Source organism: Macadamia integrifolia, chromosome 8, assembly GCF_013358625.1.
Source record: "Macadamia integrifolia cultivar HAES 741 chromosome 8, SCU_Mint_v3, whole genome shotgun sequence".
Lineage (NCBI taxonomy): Eukaryota > Viridiplantae > Streptophyta > Magnoliopsida > Proteales > Proteaceae > Macadamia > Macadamia integrifolia.
The window spans coordinates 24,733,612-24,751,367 of NC_056564.1; the positions used below are offsets into that span (position 1 = coordinate 24,733,612).

Here is a 17,756-nt window from a genome sequence, read left to right on the forward strand (position 1 = left end):
TTTTTTTTTGGGGGGTGGGGGGGTGGGTGGGGGAACGGGACAAAGATACAGAAAAAATTTCAGGTTGGAGAGGACCAACTTGAAGCCCTACTTGGATCCTAAATGTAGAGGTTTTGTTATAGACAAGAAAATATACCAACCTACAAAAATTTGAAAGGTGGCATTCTGGAATAGGTTAAAACATGAAAAGTGTGATGAAAGCTTGGCTTCAAAATTCTGCAGAACCAGGAGTCCTCGGAAAAGGTATAGCATCCCTGATGTTCTCTAGACCAGTTGCAAACTGCACAAGCCTTTCAAAACCCAATCCAAAACCCGCATGGGGAACTGCAGAAAAGACCCAAAACCCACAGAAGATTAATCATATTTCAGGAAAAATCCATAACCCATGTGGTAAGAAAATAAAGTGAAAAAAGCTGCTATGCGAGAAGAAATAAGAATTGTACAGTAAGGCATTAAATCCTTTTCATCACACAAGCTGAACCATTTAACACCACCCAACCCATACCAAACCAATTTAACAAATGATTGAGAACAGTAGAACACCAAGCTCAAACGCAACCCATCAAAACCCGTGAAACCAAATTCAACCCGTTCAATTTTTTTCTTAATATTTCCACAATAATTTTTTCAACAGGATATTACTTTCTTGTCCCCAGAGGAGCGCGCTTGGTCCACTGGTAATGTACCAATATTGTGAGTCTGTGACCTAGTGGTCAAACGGTCAAAACAGCCTCTCGACATTCAACCCCTCCACACCCCCCCCCAAAAAAAAGCAGGAATATTTTGAAAGAATGGAGGGGAAAGCATCATGGTGCCATCTACAGCAAAGAAGATACTCAAGTTGCACCACCCACAACGGAACTTTGGGAGGGGGCAATAGGAGATAGGTTACGAGATGGAAATAGTATATCGTAAATACAGTTAAACAACTGAAGCTATCTGCTTGGTCTTGATGGAAAAAGTGACAAAATCAAATAGAATAAACCAGAACCTATGAAGAAGATGGAGAAGAAGAGAGACTGCGATATGAAAGGAATGGATTTCTTGTGGACAGTCTCTACCTTGTATTAATCAAGCAACCAACTCTTAGTAGGTAAATAAAAATGACCAACTTAGACTTCTCCCACTCGCAACTTAATACTAACTCCTCCCCCTCACAGTACAATATTCAAGACTCCCCATCAAGCTGGAGTATAAATATATCAAAGGGCTTCAGCTTGAAACAACAAGAATTGATATTAACAATAAAACCAGTATGGAACATATATAGTGGTCATAGAAGCCAGTGAGCAGAGAGAGAACTTCATTATGGTAGCGATACCAACTCAAGTATACCTATCATCAGTAGCAATAGTAAAAAAAATCTTCATGACGAATAAATCTACGCAGCAAGGAACAAAATAAGCAGAAATACTAACCGCAATCCAAAATATCAATAGCAACAACGGCAACATCAGAAGCCCTTCTCAAAGAAGGCAAGTAGTAATCTTCATAAAGAAGAAGAATAAAAGTGCAGCATAGGTCATTGTGGACCACTGGTAAAAGTTCAGTATAGGATCTTTCAAGTTGTTTGTACACTGTTCACTAATATCCTAACAAAGTTATGTTAATATTTAGTCTACTTCGTAGTACTATAAAATAAAGAGAGACATGAAGCATTCACCAGTCAAACAATGATCATAAACATTTATCAAAACAAGCAATAAGCAATCAACAAATAGTAGTTTTTCCAATTACCAGGATTTCAGGATAAGTAATATTAACTTTTCCAATTTTAACCCCTTAGTTTTACTGTTTTCCCAAATTTAAACCTCCTTAAAATAAACTGCAAATGGTGCACCATAAGAGCATACAACCATGCATGTGTTTGAAATAAGATGATGGTAAAACCCAAAATGGAGCCTACCTAGGTAAAAACCAGGCCAAGGTGACCGAGGCAAGGGCTGATTCACAAAAAGATCTACGTGAGCGCAAGCCTTGACCATCCAAAGGGCTTTGGGGCCTGGGCAAGGCCTGGACAATCATGCATACTAGTACATGATGTAACAACTTACATAGAACAACCAGCTTCAACATTCACCAACATAGAGAAGTTGCTAATTTTAATGAGGCAAAAACCCCCTCACCTGAACCAAAACGTCGCAGATCAAGGTACCACCAAAAGCTTTCCTTGTTGAGCTTTAATTCATCTAAACGAGCTTCCAAATATTCAAGGCGCTCTTCCCTCTGGCTTCCACCAATAAGCTCACCAACCTGATAAAGGAAGAGACTGTTGAACAAGAAAGAGAACACACCTAATATAGCTAGGTAAATGTGCAGGTGCTCTTGTGACAATGCTTGCCCTATCCTATGCAGATAATATTATAATATTAATAATTCCATTTAATAGAATTCTTTCGAGTAATAAAAACTATTATATTTATTTACTTTTAGTGGTAAACCTAAGCAGTAGTGTGTGACAGAACACAAGATCCCATTATTCAGAACACATTCTTAATATTTCAATTACTCAATATCTATTAACCATAAATACCAGTCAGAATTATAATGGTAGATGGCTGTAAAACAAATAAATAAAACATTCTAAGGTTACCCGAGGAACCAACAGATCCATGGCTGCAACCGTCTTCCCATCGTTATTTTGCCGCATATAGAATGCTTTTATCTCCTGAAAGTATTAATTTGGTAACATTAGCCACTAGTTTTTATCATATTTCCAATATATCCACTTCTGCACATAAGCTAAAGCCAAAGCAAAGACATGCCTTCGGATAGTCTGTTATTATTACAGGGCATCCAGCAAAAACCTCTTCAGTGATGTATCTTTCATGTTCACTTTGCAAATCAAAACCCCACTTCACCTATCAAATGATCAGGCACCAACAGAAAATAAATTTGCCTTCTTGTTAAGAAACAGACCATAAAGCTTAGGTGTAATAAATGATGAGTACACATTTGTATCAACTTTCAAATGAAATTTACTAATGTTTTTTCACAGCAAGCCATGGTCAAAGCTGTCACAGTACAATATTCCTTTTCTTAAGTTAAGTCCAAGCAAAAAACACAAAACTACTACAAACAGCAGTCACAATACAACAAAGATGTGTTCATGATTGAATTTCACAAGATAATCATATCAACACTACTTGATCTCATGTTCTTCAGTGACAATTTAAATCTCTCATCTCATTCAACATTTTATGCTTTAATGTAATACTCTTCAGATTTGTTTGTAATACCCAATTGAATAATCAGATCATCAAAATTCGGAAAAAGTTTAAAACATCAAGAAATACCACCTTAGTAGTAGTTCACAAAACCCTATGACAGAAGAGTTATAATTTCTGTAGGATTTTAATATATATCCGCCAAACAGAATCAACTTCACCAATCAACCCTGGGAATACCCAATCAGGCCCTCACCGTTCCAAAATGATCCTCCAATGCTAGAAGGACTGGGCCACCAAAGGAACAACCAGCAAAGCTCAATTCGATAGTGTCCATGAGGGAGAATCCATGAGCCAGCAAATCAGAGGAATATAAAGAAAAGAACAACCATCTCCCTTCAATATCTAGTCATAGACTCAATAGGCAAATCCCAAAACGAAACCTCAGTAGCAGCCTGTTTCTAACCATAACAGAATCAAATCAATCAATTGACTTGGTAGAGCTCCCAAACCTAAAGATCCAGTTGCAGCAACATTACCTAATGATATGAACACATTCAAGAATAATATTTCTCCATAAAAGTATACTCCTAGTACCGAAGGAACAGACTGTCCTTGCATAAAATAAAGGATGCCAGCAGGGAATACCCAAGATATTGTGAAAGGCCAATTCATGGAGCCATACTTCCTTAGCATAATGACAATGGATGATGAGATTGCTGATAAATTCACCATCTGAACAATGGGATTTAAATCCATATCAACACCAAGTGTATTTCTCAGCCAAGAATACACCAGGTATATGTTCACAATTATAGGAATACGTACACAAACTTAGAGAATGGGGAATATGTTTATTGATCACTTATTGCAAAACAGTTAATTTTGTTATTTCATAAAAGAAAATACTGCATATGCCAAAGTATATCTAGTCAATCCAATTAGATAAGCCTATCTAGTCCCCTGCCTGCATGTCAAGTTTCACCATGAATGAAGTTTTCCAATTTCCAAATAGAGGTTCAAAAATCCAGTCCTAGGGGAGAGTGCACAGTAGTGGTTGGAATACCATAGATCAAGGTTCAACAACTCGTTTCTTTTCGCCGTTTAGGTCAATCCAAAACTACCGAAATTTCAAGGGTTTTCTTTGACGTGGGCCGATAAGAGATGTGGGCTCAAGCTGGGGGCTTTGTAGCGAAACAGTGTATTTTTTCCACTTTTTTTGCTTGGCCATTTTTAGGGGGGCTTATGCCCGAATGACCAAAATTTCAATGAAACCGTGCATTTTTTGGACCAAAATGAGCGAAACTGTGCGAATTACAGGTTTCACCTCCTGTTTCATCTCGAACATTTCAAAATTAGCGAAACTTCGGCAAGTTTTTGAACCATACCATAGATGTGCATGGACTAACATGGGGATGCATGCCAATACATGGGCGAATATATGGCTGTATTTGAGTCTGAAATTCGATAGGTGGCCTATCCAGACTGTCCACTGTCTATCCAGCAGTTGGAATTGCCACATCGTTTTGTCATGGGATTGAATTAGGTGGGCCATTTAAGATAAGAAAATCTACGTTGGACAGTGAAGCGGCGATTTCCCATATTTGGACAATACTAGAACTTAAATTTAAAAAACTCAATGTGTAGAAATAATGGATAGAAGACCAAATTCAGGCCAGAAAAATAAATTGGAAAGACCTAATTTCAATACAATAAAATTCACTTTGGGTGGCCAATTAAAAATGTTGATGAGGACTTATCACATTCGAATGCTACCTGTAGATTGAATCTACCAATCATGATTGTTACCAAGATTTGCATATAGAAGGAAGCGGTACCGGAAATTCAAATTTCTTCTTTGCTCTGACAAGAAGTTCAATGGCATCAGTGTACGTCAATTGCACAAAGTCCTTCTCAGCAACATACTGTCCAAAGGAAAAGATGGTGACCCATACATAAGAACAATCATGTAGACAGATTATAGTCCCATAGAATCTGTAGGAATTAGGAAAATTTCATGCAGAATAATAAGTCAATAACCAGGCTATCATTTTGATAAGATTCCATAATACAACACAATCTTGAAGAAGATAAGTAGCATTAAGGGCTCATACTCTCAATCTGTCAATGATTCCTTCCTCTATCCAAGTATTGAAGAAATCCATGTCTTCCTTGCAGTTTTCAAGAACATATTTCACCTGCCATGCGGAGAAGGTATTCCTCTATGTTTCAGAAATGAGATCCAGGAACAGAAATGGACTCTAAATACAGACCTTTGCTCAAAAACCCATTTCCACTCACTAAATACTAATCCTGTGGCCCATTGAAAGGGTAGACCGGAAATGAAAGAGAAACATCAGAATTCTCAGCATAGAAAATGGATTGACAGCAGATGTGAAAAAGTAACCTACTACATACTGGAGATAGGCAGTTGCACAAGCCATGTCATCATTCAGATCAGCAAAAGCAAGTTCTGGTTCAATCATCTTGAATAAGAAAAGACTAGTAAGTTGCTCCACTACACTATGAAATATATTTTGTGTATGTGTTTAGAGAGAGAGAGAGAGAGTGCCAAAATCAGACTAAAAGAGAAAAAAAAAAGAGCGGATACCCAGAATTCAGCTAAATGCCTGGAAGTGTTAGAGTTCTCTGCTCGAAATGTGGGACCGAACGTGTATACCTGGCAAACAATATGATAATTTGGTTATGCAATGATCAGAAGGTGAGAAGAAAAGTTATGTTTCCATAATATAATAGAGGCAAGCAAACATGTAAAAGGAAGCTATACATCAGAAAGAGCCGTTGCATATGTTTCAGCATTAAGTTGTCCAGAAACTGTCAGGAATGCTGGTTTTCCAAAAAAGTCCTGTGACAAGAAAAAGACAGAATTGGATTATAGCACATCTCAATACAGTCTTTCAGAAGATGTAGTAACAGAGAAGACAAATAAGACAAAAACATAAAAGATGAAAGACAATGGTGCGAGGAAGATAATCATTGGGGTGGAAATTCAGATGGTAATATCATTTTCTATGGATTGGAAATTCTTGTTTTGTCCTTTTAAGTTGAAAGCTTGTAAAAGTCATGAATTCTGGGAAGTTGTTTCATGCTTCAAGCAATGATGATAATTTTTATTAAACAGATATCCTGCTTGCATATGTCTAGTCAGTCTACAAATGAATACTCAGTAGTTTTTCTCTAATGATAGATTATTGTTGAACGAAGCGACCTGTTGTATAGTGCATAATCAATAGCCTCTAATACCTATTAACAGTAAAAAATTAAAGATGTTCTAATATAATATGTTATAAAAATAAATGAAGTATGTACCTCATGTTATTACATATACGATATATTTTTCTGTTTTATAATTTTTAGGTATTACTATTACAAACTATATATAATCACCTTCTCTTGTAACAAATTCCTACTCAGTAAGTTAACAGAATCTTGAAAAATAGTGAAAGAAAAGGAAAAAAAAAAAAGGTTGACAGAAAGCATGTTTGACCTAAATTATACTATAAGAAATTTATGAAAAAGAGAGCAAGCCCTCACCATCTTAAACAAGGTCCCACTATATTAAACAATGTCCCAAAAAGTAAAAACCACTTTACAAGCTGGGGGTGTGGTATGTATTGTGCTAAGCATTAAATTCTTTATCAAAAGATGCACAAGAAGTACACCATCCCCTTAGCTTTGTGTGCTACCCAACAGGTTAGTTCAGCACATCCTTGAAGGCCCATTATTTTTTCTAACTGACAAACACCAAGCATTTGTGCAAGAAGCAAAGACCAGAACCTTCTACTTATGGAGTGACATGAAATAATTTCCAGCCCCATAAGATACACCAATTCTTTCAGGAAAAAAAAATAAAGGCCATACCCAGTGCACATGGCTCCCACCAATGTGGGGTCTAGGGAGGGTCATAATGTACATAGCCTTACCGCCGCTCTACGGAGAGGCTGTTTCCAACTTGAACCCTGTGACCACTTTGTCACAATGGAGCAACCTTACCATTGCACCAACGTCCACCCTCATCCACCAATTCTTTCAGCATCATCCATAAACCACCCACCAATTCTTTCAGCATCACCCCGAAATCACCCACCAATACCATGATTCAGACCAAACTTCAAAAGCAAAGGTGTCAGCAGAGTAAAAGATGTTGGATTGATTCTGCATCACCCAAGCACATCTAGAGAGCATTTCGAAGGACGCATTGCCTCATATATCAGATAATCAATTGTAGAAGGCAATTGTAATTAGTAGCGCTGTGATACAAAAAGAATCTTTAAGGGAACTTTATGCACCATATTATAGGTTTACTACCCATGACTATTTACAATGGGAACCACAATGCAAATAGCACATATTCGGGAACTTAACTAATGTTGGATACAACTCCTGCAGATTCCTATGAAGTTAAGAAAATCTCCACCCTATTTTTCTTTGTTGGGAGGTGTGGAAGGATTTGAGAGTGATCTCAACGAGATTTAGCTGTAAGTTAAATTTCCATGTAACATAACATTTTGATTTTCAATATCAAGCAATTCAGCCACTTGAAAACCAGAAGTGCTTGAAGCATTTTATTCAAAACCATAATGTCAACTCCATAAACTTAATCTTTTCTCTTATCAGTGTCAATAAAAAAATATCATCAAATTTGCAGTAATGATAGGGTGAGGAGGAGAAAATACAGTCCCGACAAAAATTACTAGTGGTGGAATGTCGACTCACCTTTGACCAGTCAATTTGACCACCTTCTGTCTTGGGAATGGAGTCAACTGGTGAATCAGTTCCTTCTTGGGAGTTTGGAATCTAAGGTTCAATTCACAAATTATAGTGACAATTACTCATAGAAATTCTAAGAAGAGAATCAGTAGAAAAATCAATTGATCAGAAACAAAATGTAATTTACAACTAATCCCTAAAAGAGCTACAGACCATTTTATACTCTTTTTAGTTCTCAAAGCATACATACCAAAGTAGTCACACAGAATTGTTCACCAGCTCCTTCACAATCTGCAGCAGTAATTATTGGGCTTGAAAGCCAGACAAATCCATTCTCTTGGAAAAACTTGTGAGTAGCGTAGGCCAAAGCGTTCCTCACTCTCGCGACCTAAAACCAGCTTGCATGATACAAATGGACCACATTATTTCCTCAAAAAGGAAACAGTATAAGAACCTTACCATCACTCATGAGAAAACAAAATAATGTTAACCATATAGCATGGTTTGTCACTGAAGACCAAAGGGAAAGATAATATGATACTCGGACATAAAGACACGCTGTGATACATCAACACACAACAGATCACACAGGCATGACAAACTTATACATCTAAGGATAGCAATTATCATTAACCATTAGGGAAACCAAGAGGAACAAAAGATTTTAAATACAACATCTCCAGTGGAGAATAAACAGGGATGATTTACCATTTCCTTCACCTGTCTGTATCCGTATTAACCTACCTGTAATATTCAATCTGCCTTCTACCTTTATGAGGTCTTATCATTGTGACTGAGACTGAGCCCTTGTTTTGTCTTATTCATTTTGCAGTTTTCACTTTTCCTGTACTATCTGGTTTCTATCCTTGGTTCTAGCTGTTTTTCAATAGATTTCTAGCTCTTCGCTATGTTCTCCTTCCATTCTTCTAATAAATTCCATCATCCATTTGAAGTAGGGAAGAAATTATGTAATGGGAAATTGGTTCAGGCTTTAATATATAAGAACAAAAAGTAGCATAATAAGAACCAGAAAAACAGGAGGGGAAAAAATGGGTGTACTGTACAGTCTCATTTTTTAATGCATTAATCAGGACTTAATTTAACATTTCACCCAATACTCATGCAGTCATGCAAAAGTAAGTTCTGAAATAAAGGAAGTTCTGAAATTGTATGTCAAGCAATGACATCTAACTATCTTTGACTCTTTGTCGAATTGGTCAAAACAATACAGTAGTAATAGAACTTGAAAAACAGAGCATCATGAAAACATTTACAGAACTGGGCAATAAATGAATATAGGCAGAGATACACCAAATTTATGAGAAAACCTAAGTCCTCATTGAAGCACTGGTCTATTAGGTTAAATACAGAAAAATGACTTTCAAAAGTTAAAGTTCTAAACAATGCCAAATATACAAACTAGTCAGAAAGCAAGCAAAATTTTTCAAAACACAAGTGCCCTTTAATTCGAATAATTTTTTTTCTACTTTACACACACTACACTTGATAATGTTATCCAAAAAAAAGGAAAGTAATGCGCATAGTACATCCTTAAAAGAGCATATCTCCCACGGCCTTTCTGGTGTCGCCTTAATTTTTGCCCCCCCTTAACAGCCTTGGTTCGCCTAGGCGCCATGACAACTATGATTCAATTTCATTCATAACTATCCTGTCGGCCAAGAATGTCACTGAAATAATATCAGAGCTTGGATAACCAGCGACGGAGACAAAAGAAGAGAAGAAGATGGAGAAGACAGAGGGAGGAAAAGGCTGAACAAGATAGATTAATTGTTTTATCATGAGCAGCAGAATATATTTATAAAAATAAGGAAGCGACTCTTAGTAGGCAGTCTAATAATAGTCAAGGACCAATTACAATAAAGCAATGAGTAAAAAGGAAATAAAACACTGCCTGGCTTAATAGGTCTGATTACAATACAAAAGGGAAACAAAAACTAAGTAAGCTAACGAAGCGATGACTCCATTGTACAGAGGTCCATGGCAAACCAAGATATACTTTAACTCCCCCTCAAGCTGGAGTATATATATATATATCCCATAACCAGCTTGGAACTACCACTAAGAAACACAGGTCGGAAGAGTGCCTTTGGGAACATATCACCAAGTTGATTGATTGCCGGAGTTGACAAACAGAGTCAAATCAGCTTTTGCATAACTGTATCTCTCAGAATGAATCGACCTCAATATGCTTAGTTCTCTTGGGAAAAACCAGATTACTGGCAATATAAATCACAGCTTGGGTATCACAATACATCTTCATAGGTTTAGTAATTGAGAACCTCAATTCATGTACGAGAGACTTCAACCACATCAACTCCGCTGCAATATATGACATAGCTCTATATTCAGCCTCTGCACTCGACCAAGCAACAACAGTCTGCTTCTTATTCCTCCAAGATACAAGATTATCACCAGCAAATGTACAATATCCAGTAGTTGATCTAAAATCACTGGCAGTAGCCCAATCAGCATCGGAGTTATCCACAATATCAATATGATCATGACAACGATAAACAAGACCTTTACTAAGAGCACCTTTAAGATGTCTCAGAAGAGACAAGTAGCATCCCAGTGAGAATGTTTAGGATTCTCCATAAATTGACTAATAACTCTAACAGTAAAGGAAATATCGGGACAAGCAATAGTCAGATAAATTTCCCAGCCATTCTTATGTACTGATATTTAAGCACAAACTCTTTGTCACCAAGCAACCTAAGTTTCAGATTAGGATAAGAGGCTGATGAATATTGAGCTCCTCCATCAGACCCTTAAAGACGCCGAGGTACTCATTCAAAGACATGTCACCTTGCGTGAAGTTAAAATTTTTATTATATAAATCATAAATAGGGAAAATATTCTTCTCTTGGGAGAAGGTTTGCTTCAAGTCATTCCAAACTCCTTTTGCAGTGGTGTGGAATATGACATTTGCTGCAATAGAAGGATTTCTACTGTTCCACAACCATATAAAAAGGGTGTCATTCACACGCATCATTCCTCACAAGCTTTAACATCAGAAGGCTCTTTGGAAACAGTAGGAGGTTCAAATTGGGGATACTTTAACTTCCAAGCAACTCTAATCACCATGAAAACAAGGTCGAGTGTACCTCCAAGCATGATTTAAAGTATCTCCGATACCGATACGATACCCTCCGATACGTATCTTAAATTTAGCTAACCAATACGATACACACCGATACGATACATGAAATTTTTAAAATCCTTTCGTATCAATAAATATCCTACGATACATACCGATATGCATCTATACACCACCGATACACATCGATACGATACGTATGCACCGATACGACTCTATGGAAAATATAAAATCGAGGTGAAATGTACGTTTCAGTATGTATCGGTATGTATTGTATGTATCGATCGGTACGTATCAGTATGTACTGATACAGTGCGCTACGGTCATATAATGGCCAAGATGGGTAATTTTTCAGAAAACACAATTTTTTGAGGGGTTTTTGTTCCAAAGTTGTTGCTAGCCATATTTCTCTCAAACTAAAGTAGAAATCAAAGTTGGAAACAAGGATTTTACATTTATGGGACAACTACAAACCTTGAATTCTTAGTGCGATACCCTCAATTTAGTGTTTATGCATAATACATGTTATCAATAGCCTTTTTTTACAAATTCTTTATGCAAAAGTGTTTAAAAAAATGTTTCCTATCCATTTATGTGTGTATCTTTAGCGTATCTCCGATACGATACGATACACTCCGATACGTATCTTAATTTTGGCCGACCGATACGACGACCGATACCGATACTTTAATCCTTGCGGCTCCAAGTAGGGTTAGCAAACCCCTAAGAGTTGAGAAGAATCTTTTGGCCTGAAATGAAGTAATTTAAGATCTTGATAGTCCTCAAAAAAAAAAAAAAATTCCCAGAACTTGCCACCCAGCTTGTATATGCACAGAATTTGATTCCAGTAGATTGACCACTCCATGGAAGCAAGAAATAGGAAGTAAAGACCATAGTCGATAAACTAGGGCCTTAGATAGATATTATGCAGCATAGGTTGCTGCAACCCAAGAACAAAGAACTCTTAGTAGGCTTTAAAAACCAGAATTGAATGAAGGGACAGAGGGCTGATTATTGGAGCTCTGATACCATGAAATATTATCAAAGGTTGGAAAACCAGCAATGGAGACAAGAAGAAGAGAAGAAGATGGAAAACCGAGAGAGAGGAGAAGGCAAACACAATAGATTAATTGTTCTATCATGAGCAGCAGAATATATTTATAAAATATGGAACTGATTCTTATTTGGGAGTAGTTCCAATCATGATAAGCTGTAAGAAAGTCGACAAGGTGGCATGGCCATGTTCAATTGAGGCATTTGGATGTCAAAGTCCAAATGATGTCCTTAATTATTCACATGCTTCTTAAGATTCAAATCATGGGGCAGCCAATCAATGATGCCAATGAAGTAAAAAAGAAGGAATACATAATACAAAAGATGAGCAAGAACTCTAAAATCTCTCTTTGAAGAAACTTCCGGCAAAAGGCAGAATCTTCCAAGTTCCAACCAAAATTTCAAGAAACCAGAAATTAAAAGAAACTAGGAGATCGTTTTATTCAACAAAAAGCAGAAAGCATACCGCACCAAATGTGTTCGTTCGAGGACGAAGATGTGCCTTGGTTCTCAAAAATTCTCTGCTTACCCTTTTCTTTTGAATAGGAAAGGAAGGGTCACTTTTCCCAATCTAAAAAAGGACAAATGCAGCAAAGTTTTTCCGTCAATAAATTACAGCATGAAGAAACATCTACACAATAAACATGTTGGATGTCAAAGAATAAAAGATAGTAAACTACAGAAGAAAAATTAAATAGATAAACAAACAAAGCATACATTACTTAACAGGTTTTTTTTTTGGGGGGGGGGGGGGGTGGGGATTGATAAGAAACAAAGCAGACATTTTAATAAAAGCTAACAGACGTGATTTTTCTGCTTCAGTATTTTCCCCTTTTTCTCGAGTAACTTAAGAATTAAATAAAGGAAGAGCCTCCACCGAAAATACCTATCCATATAACTATGTTACCTGAACACGGAAAAGGGGACAACTTAGGTGCCCTTTTTTTTTTTTCTTTTTTCTTTTTTCTTTTTTTCATTCTCATTGACTTAATGAAGTGTTGGACATGAGTATGATTCATCATTTGAAGTGTCCAGTAATGATAGCTTAGGAAAAATGGCAATGGAGAAGTAGAAGGGAAACCCATTAAGTGGCCAAGCAAACAACGCACGTTTCAAGAGGCAGTGATTCCTCGTGATCAAGAGATCAGTATTTAAATTTCTGTTCAAAGTTGCTATTTTTAGAAAAGAACTGAACCTTTGTAGGAGCTTCTTGGACCCAAAATTAACTGGCTTGAGTTGGGCATCAAATCAATAAAATGCTACTTCTTTGAAAAAAAAAAAGCCTAAGTGTTCCATTTCGGCACTTCCACACTCTTTTATCCTCTCCACCAATAATAGAAAATTTTCAAGGTACATAAGAATTAGAGTGTACAGATATACAACCTAATGGGCTCATAGAAGTTTTCATGACAACAACAAGACAGAACCAACAATTTACCTCCCATAATTACTGCTTATAAAAAGTTGTTCTTTTAAAGCCCAAACATGAACATTATAGAACATGGTAAGCCTCTACAAGCAACCATGACCTGTTTCAAACAATGCGTTTTTCCACCCCCCTCCTCCTCCCCTCCCCTCCCCTTCCCTCCCTCCCCTCCCCTCTTCTTTTTAAGTAACTATAAGACCCTCTTAATTTCTGCCAAAACACGCCATATTTTTAATAGTTAACAGTCCGGAATTTGCAACATAAATCCTCATTCCTGTCCAAGGTTATACCAGCATCTCAAAATGTTACACAGCTAAAAGAACTGGAAGAGGGCATATAAAGAAGAATCCAAAAGTCATTCACATAATTTCCATGCCAAGACCATGGTACGTTTCCTCACCATCCTGACTTTTGTGACCCTGAATTCCACTTTCTGCTCAGATCCTTGGCTGCTTACTACAGTACCCTCCATGCATACAGAGGCACCAGTTGTGATAGAGCCAGATTCCACCTAATAAAAACTCAAGCATTGGAAACTATTAGAAATCCTGACATCTGTGATCACAAAAATTTCAAATAAATCAATGATACAAACTCCTATTTATTTTAGAACCAATAGCTGTATACAAGGTAAATCCATAGCAGATCTTGTGGCTATCCAGGGTAGACTCTCCCCCCACCCCCTTTTAATAAATTATCAGCGATGGATTCATAGTGGAACTTTTTCACCTGCAAAGTTCTTCCATTACTTAAATTTTCTATGGACATTTTGGAAGCTTATAAACAGTGCCATTCGTTTACATTTTGGATTTTCAATTTAATGAAATTTTTGCCAAATGTTTTCAATCAAAAAACAAGTCAAGGTCTGCTGCATGACACATAGCCACTTAACAAAAGGAATTGTCAAACAAGTCCTATCCAGTGCACGAGGCTCCCAACACTGTGGGGTCTGTGGAGGATCATAATATCTGCAGCCTTACCCCCACTTTGTGGTGGAGAGACTGATTCCCGACTCGAACCTACGACCACTAGGTCGCAATGGAGCAACCTTACCGTTTCACCAAAGTCTGCCCTTTATCTCAAAGAAAGTCCTTTGTATGGAAATGGCTTAAAACCAAATTCTAGACAAGGGATGGGCAAAGCAATAAGACAACATTACAAAAACAGAGCACAATATATAGAAATAACATGTAAAACAAATCTCTTCAATTTGCTTCCCCAGAACTCCTTCCAACTCAACAAGACTGTGCCATGATTACACTCAACAGGAAAGCTAAAGCATTGATGCAGACTTTGCTGTTGCTATAGCCATGAGGACTCATGGATGGAATAGTCATTATTAGGTCATCTATGACTTGATGCAGTTACCAATTACTATCACAGATTCTTAAGTAGCTTTAGTTCAACCTAGGAAAAAATTTTACATGTTAAAATTCCCAGCCCATCCTAATAAGGTCCATTAGTGGGAAAATGCAACTTTATGTGGGTTCAACTAATTCTGTATGATCCAGTCTTCCTACACAACAAAGACCAAATCTAATCCTCAGAAAAAGTAGCCTATGCACCAAAAGCATTCAAGTCATATTCTTGTTAATTTTATCTGGACGACAAAATGCTATTATCAATATAGTAAACAGAATGCTCTGTCTGAAAGTTGCAAGTTTTAAGCACATCTGAAACACTCAAATTACTTAAAAAAAAAACAAATGTAACTCGGCAATACCTGATCATAACCTTCAGCGTCTGAGTTTACTACACATTGCATGTTGGACAGGCATGAACCGTCGTTAACCTAAATATTCAAAATAGACATCCGTTAACTTCGAAACACAACGGTATTAGTACCAAAGAAATTTTATGGATAAATTTAAAATCTTGACACTCAGAGGTCAAAATTACAAAAAAAATATCTTAACAATTGAATAAGATTCAAAACAAGCTCAACAGGACTGCAATTCTACAACCTCAATAAACGTAATGCTGCGCTGTGCGCGAAGCGTTCGAACCCAACCCTTGACAACAAGCGTCTGACCCAAACGATCCAATCCTTCATCGGGGCCTCCCTTTATATCAACGATTCTCAACCGTTTCCGGAACTCCTCGACCTTCCCGGCAGTTCCAACGTTCGTCTGCTTTTCGATCAACTGCGTCTTCGTCTTCTCCGCAGCAGCTTCACCTGAAGATAGAGCTCCAGAGACTACACTTGAAAACAACCTTCGACCGGATAAATGGGCGTCCGTTCTTACACGTTGAAAACCACTCCAGCGAGTGTAACAATGGAGACATGGCAGCAGAGGATGGGAAGAAGTGGATAAGGGTTTTAGGATTATGAGGCCATTTCTATGAAATCTGCTGCTGCTGAAGAAGAGAAAGCGAGAGGTTGAGCGGGGTAGATAAGAAGCCGGAATTAGAGCAGCTGCCATCAACCTCTGGTTTCCTTCCCAACCAGCCTCGACCGATGCCTCGCTTTATGGCAACTGCTCTACTTGCTTTTTCTGCTTACTATCATCCGTGGCAGTTTCGTGCTCCTTTAAATCGTCAATGGAAAAGAGTCAGAAAACGAGGAATACCTACTACCTAGGATAGGGCAACGATTTTACGAATCGCTCTTTCCATTCCACGTGGCAAAAGCCTCAAACATTTTTCTAAAGTCACGTTTGGGATGAGAGAAAAAAATTCCCAAAATTTTAACCCTAACCAACAACATTGTTGGTGTTAGCATTCCTCTCTTTTAATAAGCAATTATCTACTTAATCTTTCCTTTAGCTAAAATTTTATTTTGGTTGCAATTTATTTAAAAAAAAAAAAAAGAAGTAAGGAGTGAGTGACATTCTTTTAATTGTCACTTGTTTTATTCCAAAAGTTTTTCTTATCATAGTATTATGTGTAAGGGTAAAAAGGATTTTCGTCGTTGGTATAATATAAGGAAATAGCTCAACATTGCCATGATGCCCTTGAATTGAAGAACTATGATCTCTTTCACTAATGGGAGATCTTTCTTCATTTTGGGAACAAGTCTAAAGAAAGCTCTTGACGGAACCCTAACCAAAGAACTAAAGAGAAGCAAATTCAGTCATCCTTCTTAAATCCTTTGATTGAACTCTAAATGGCATAATCTAAATCTCCCTCTCCCCCTATCTTCTTGTTGTTGTTCTTCTATAGTTGATAGTATTGAGGCTAAGGCTCTCTCTCTCTCTCTCTCTCTCTCTCTCTCTCTCTCTCTCTCTCTCTCTCAATTTTGGTTGTGGTGACAGCTTCAACTTTGGCCAATGCCACCACTATTCAACCCATCAACAACAATCCCAAGGGTATTTATCAAAAATCAAAATCAGGTTATTACATTTGCAATGTCACAAGCACTACACCTCTGAAGGCTCTTAGCACTTGTACAGGTGTCTCCACTTAATTATGTGAATTTTCAATGGAAGTTAGGGCTCCAATCGAATAATATAGTTTCTGAATGGATACAGATAGTTTTTGGATACCAATACTTTCAATATGAATTCCTTGAATACCAAACAAATCAAATACAAATTCTTGACTATTTATTCATATCCTTTAATTCCTCAAGTGATAGAGGGAAACAGCATAAGTGAGGGAGAGGAACGAAAAAGAGCATGAGCATACGTTACAAATTGTTGGAAATTGTCAATACATATCAAAGGCGCATGAAGTGCTATGAACTACTAGGAGTCCAGTCAAATAATAGGCCCCATTGTAATACTAGAATCCAAGTGTACATAATGGTATGTATGGTTATTCAATGCACATCAATATTTTTCTTAGATTTCTTCCTTTGGAGAGATGTTATTCACATGTCATTTCCTTCATTGTCCAATTCACATATCATTTTCTGATTGCCACCTTAGATAAGTCACAAGTTAAGTTTCACGGTATATTCTAATGTCCTGAGTTTCTCTTTAATTTATATATATATATATATATATAGATGATGGAAAACATGTATACAGTCATTAACCTCACACTAAGTCTGATAAGGAAAGGAATGGAATGTGATCAATTTGTTAGACACATGATAGATTGGCCTTATTTGCCAAGGATCTGCAATATTATTCATAGTCCTTGGAATACGGAAAATGAAATGGAAGAAAACAAATCAAATTGAAGCCCAATGTCATTAACTGCGGCTGGATCCTCTCCAACCCTCTAGACCCTCCACATCGCACATCCCACATAGGGCACTCCTTTCCCATGTAACATTCTTTAGTCGGGTTTTTCTTCACTTGTATAGAACAAGAGT

At 37.2% G+C, this 17,756-nt stretch overlaps 1 protein-coding gene across 1 annotated transcript; it reads right to left on the reverse strand.

Annotated features, from left to right (window-relative positions):
• Window positions 1-6: 6 nt before the first annotated feature.
• LOC122087356 (asparagine--tRNA ligase, chloroplastic/mitochondrial) lies at window positions 7-16,043 on the reverse strand. Its single transcript, XM_042656452.1, has 15 exons — window positions 15,460-16,043; window positions 15,219-15,287; window positions 13,896-14,006; window positions 12,536-12,640; window positions 8,149-8,286; window positions 7,905-7,985; window positions 5,956-6,033; window positions 5,779-5,847; window positions 5,579-5,653; window positions 5,282-5,365; window positions 5,006-5,092; window positions 2,766-2,861; window positions 2,594-2,668; window positions 2,127-2,253; window positions 7-324 (listed from the first exon to the last, which is right to left on the reverse strand). Exons 1-15 carry the CDS (start codon window positions 15,916-15,918, stop codon window positions 209-211), a joined length of 1,770 nt encoding a protein of 589 aa, XP_042512386.1. The 5' UTR covers window positions 15,919-16,043; the 3' UTR covers window positions 7-208.
• Between the last annotated feature and the right edge of the window lie 1,713 nt (window positions 16,044-17,756).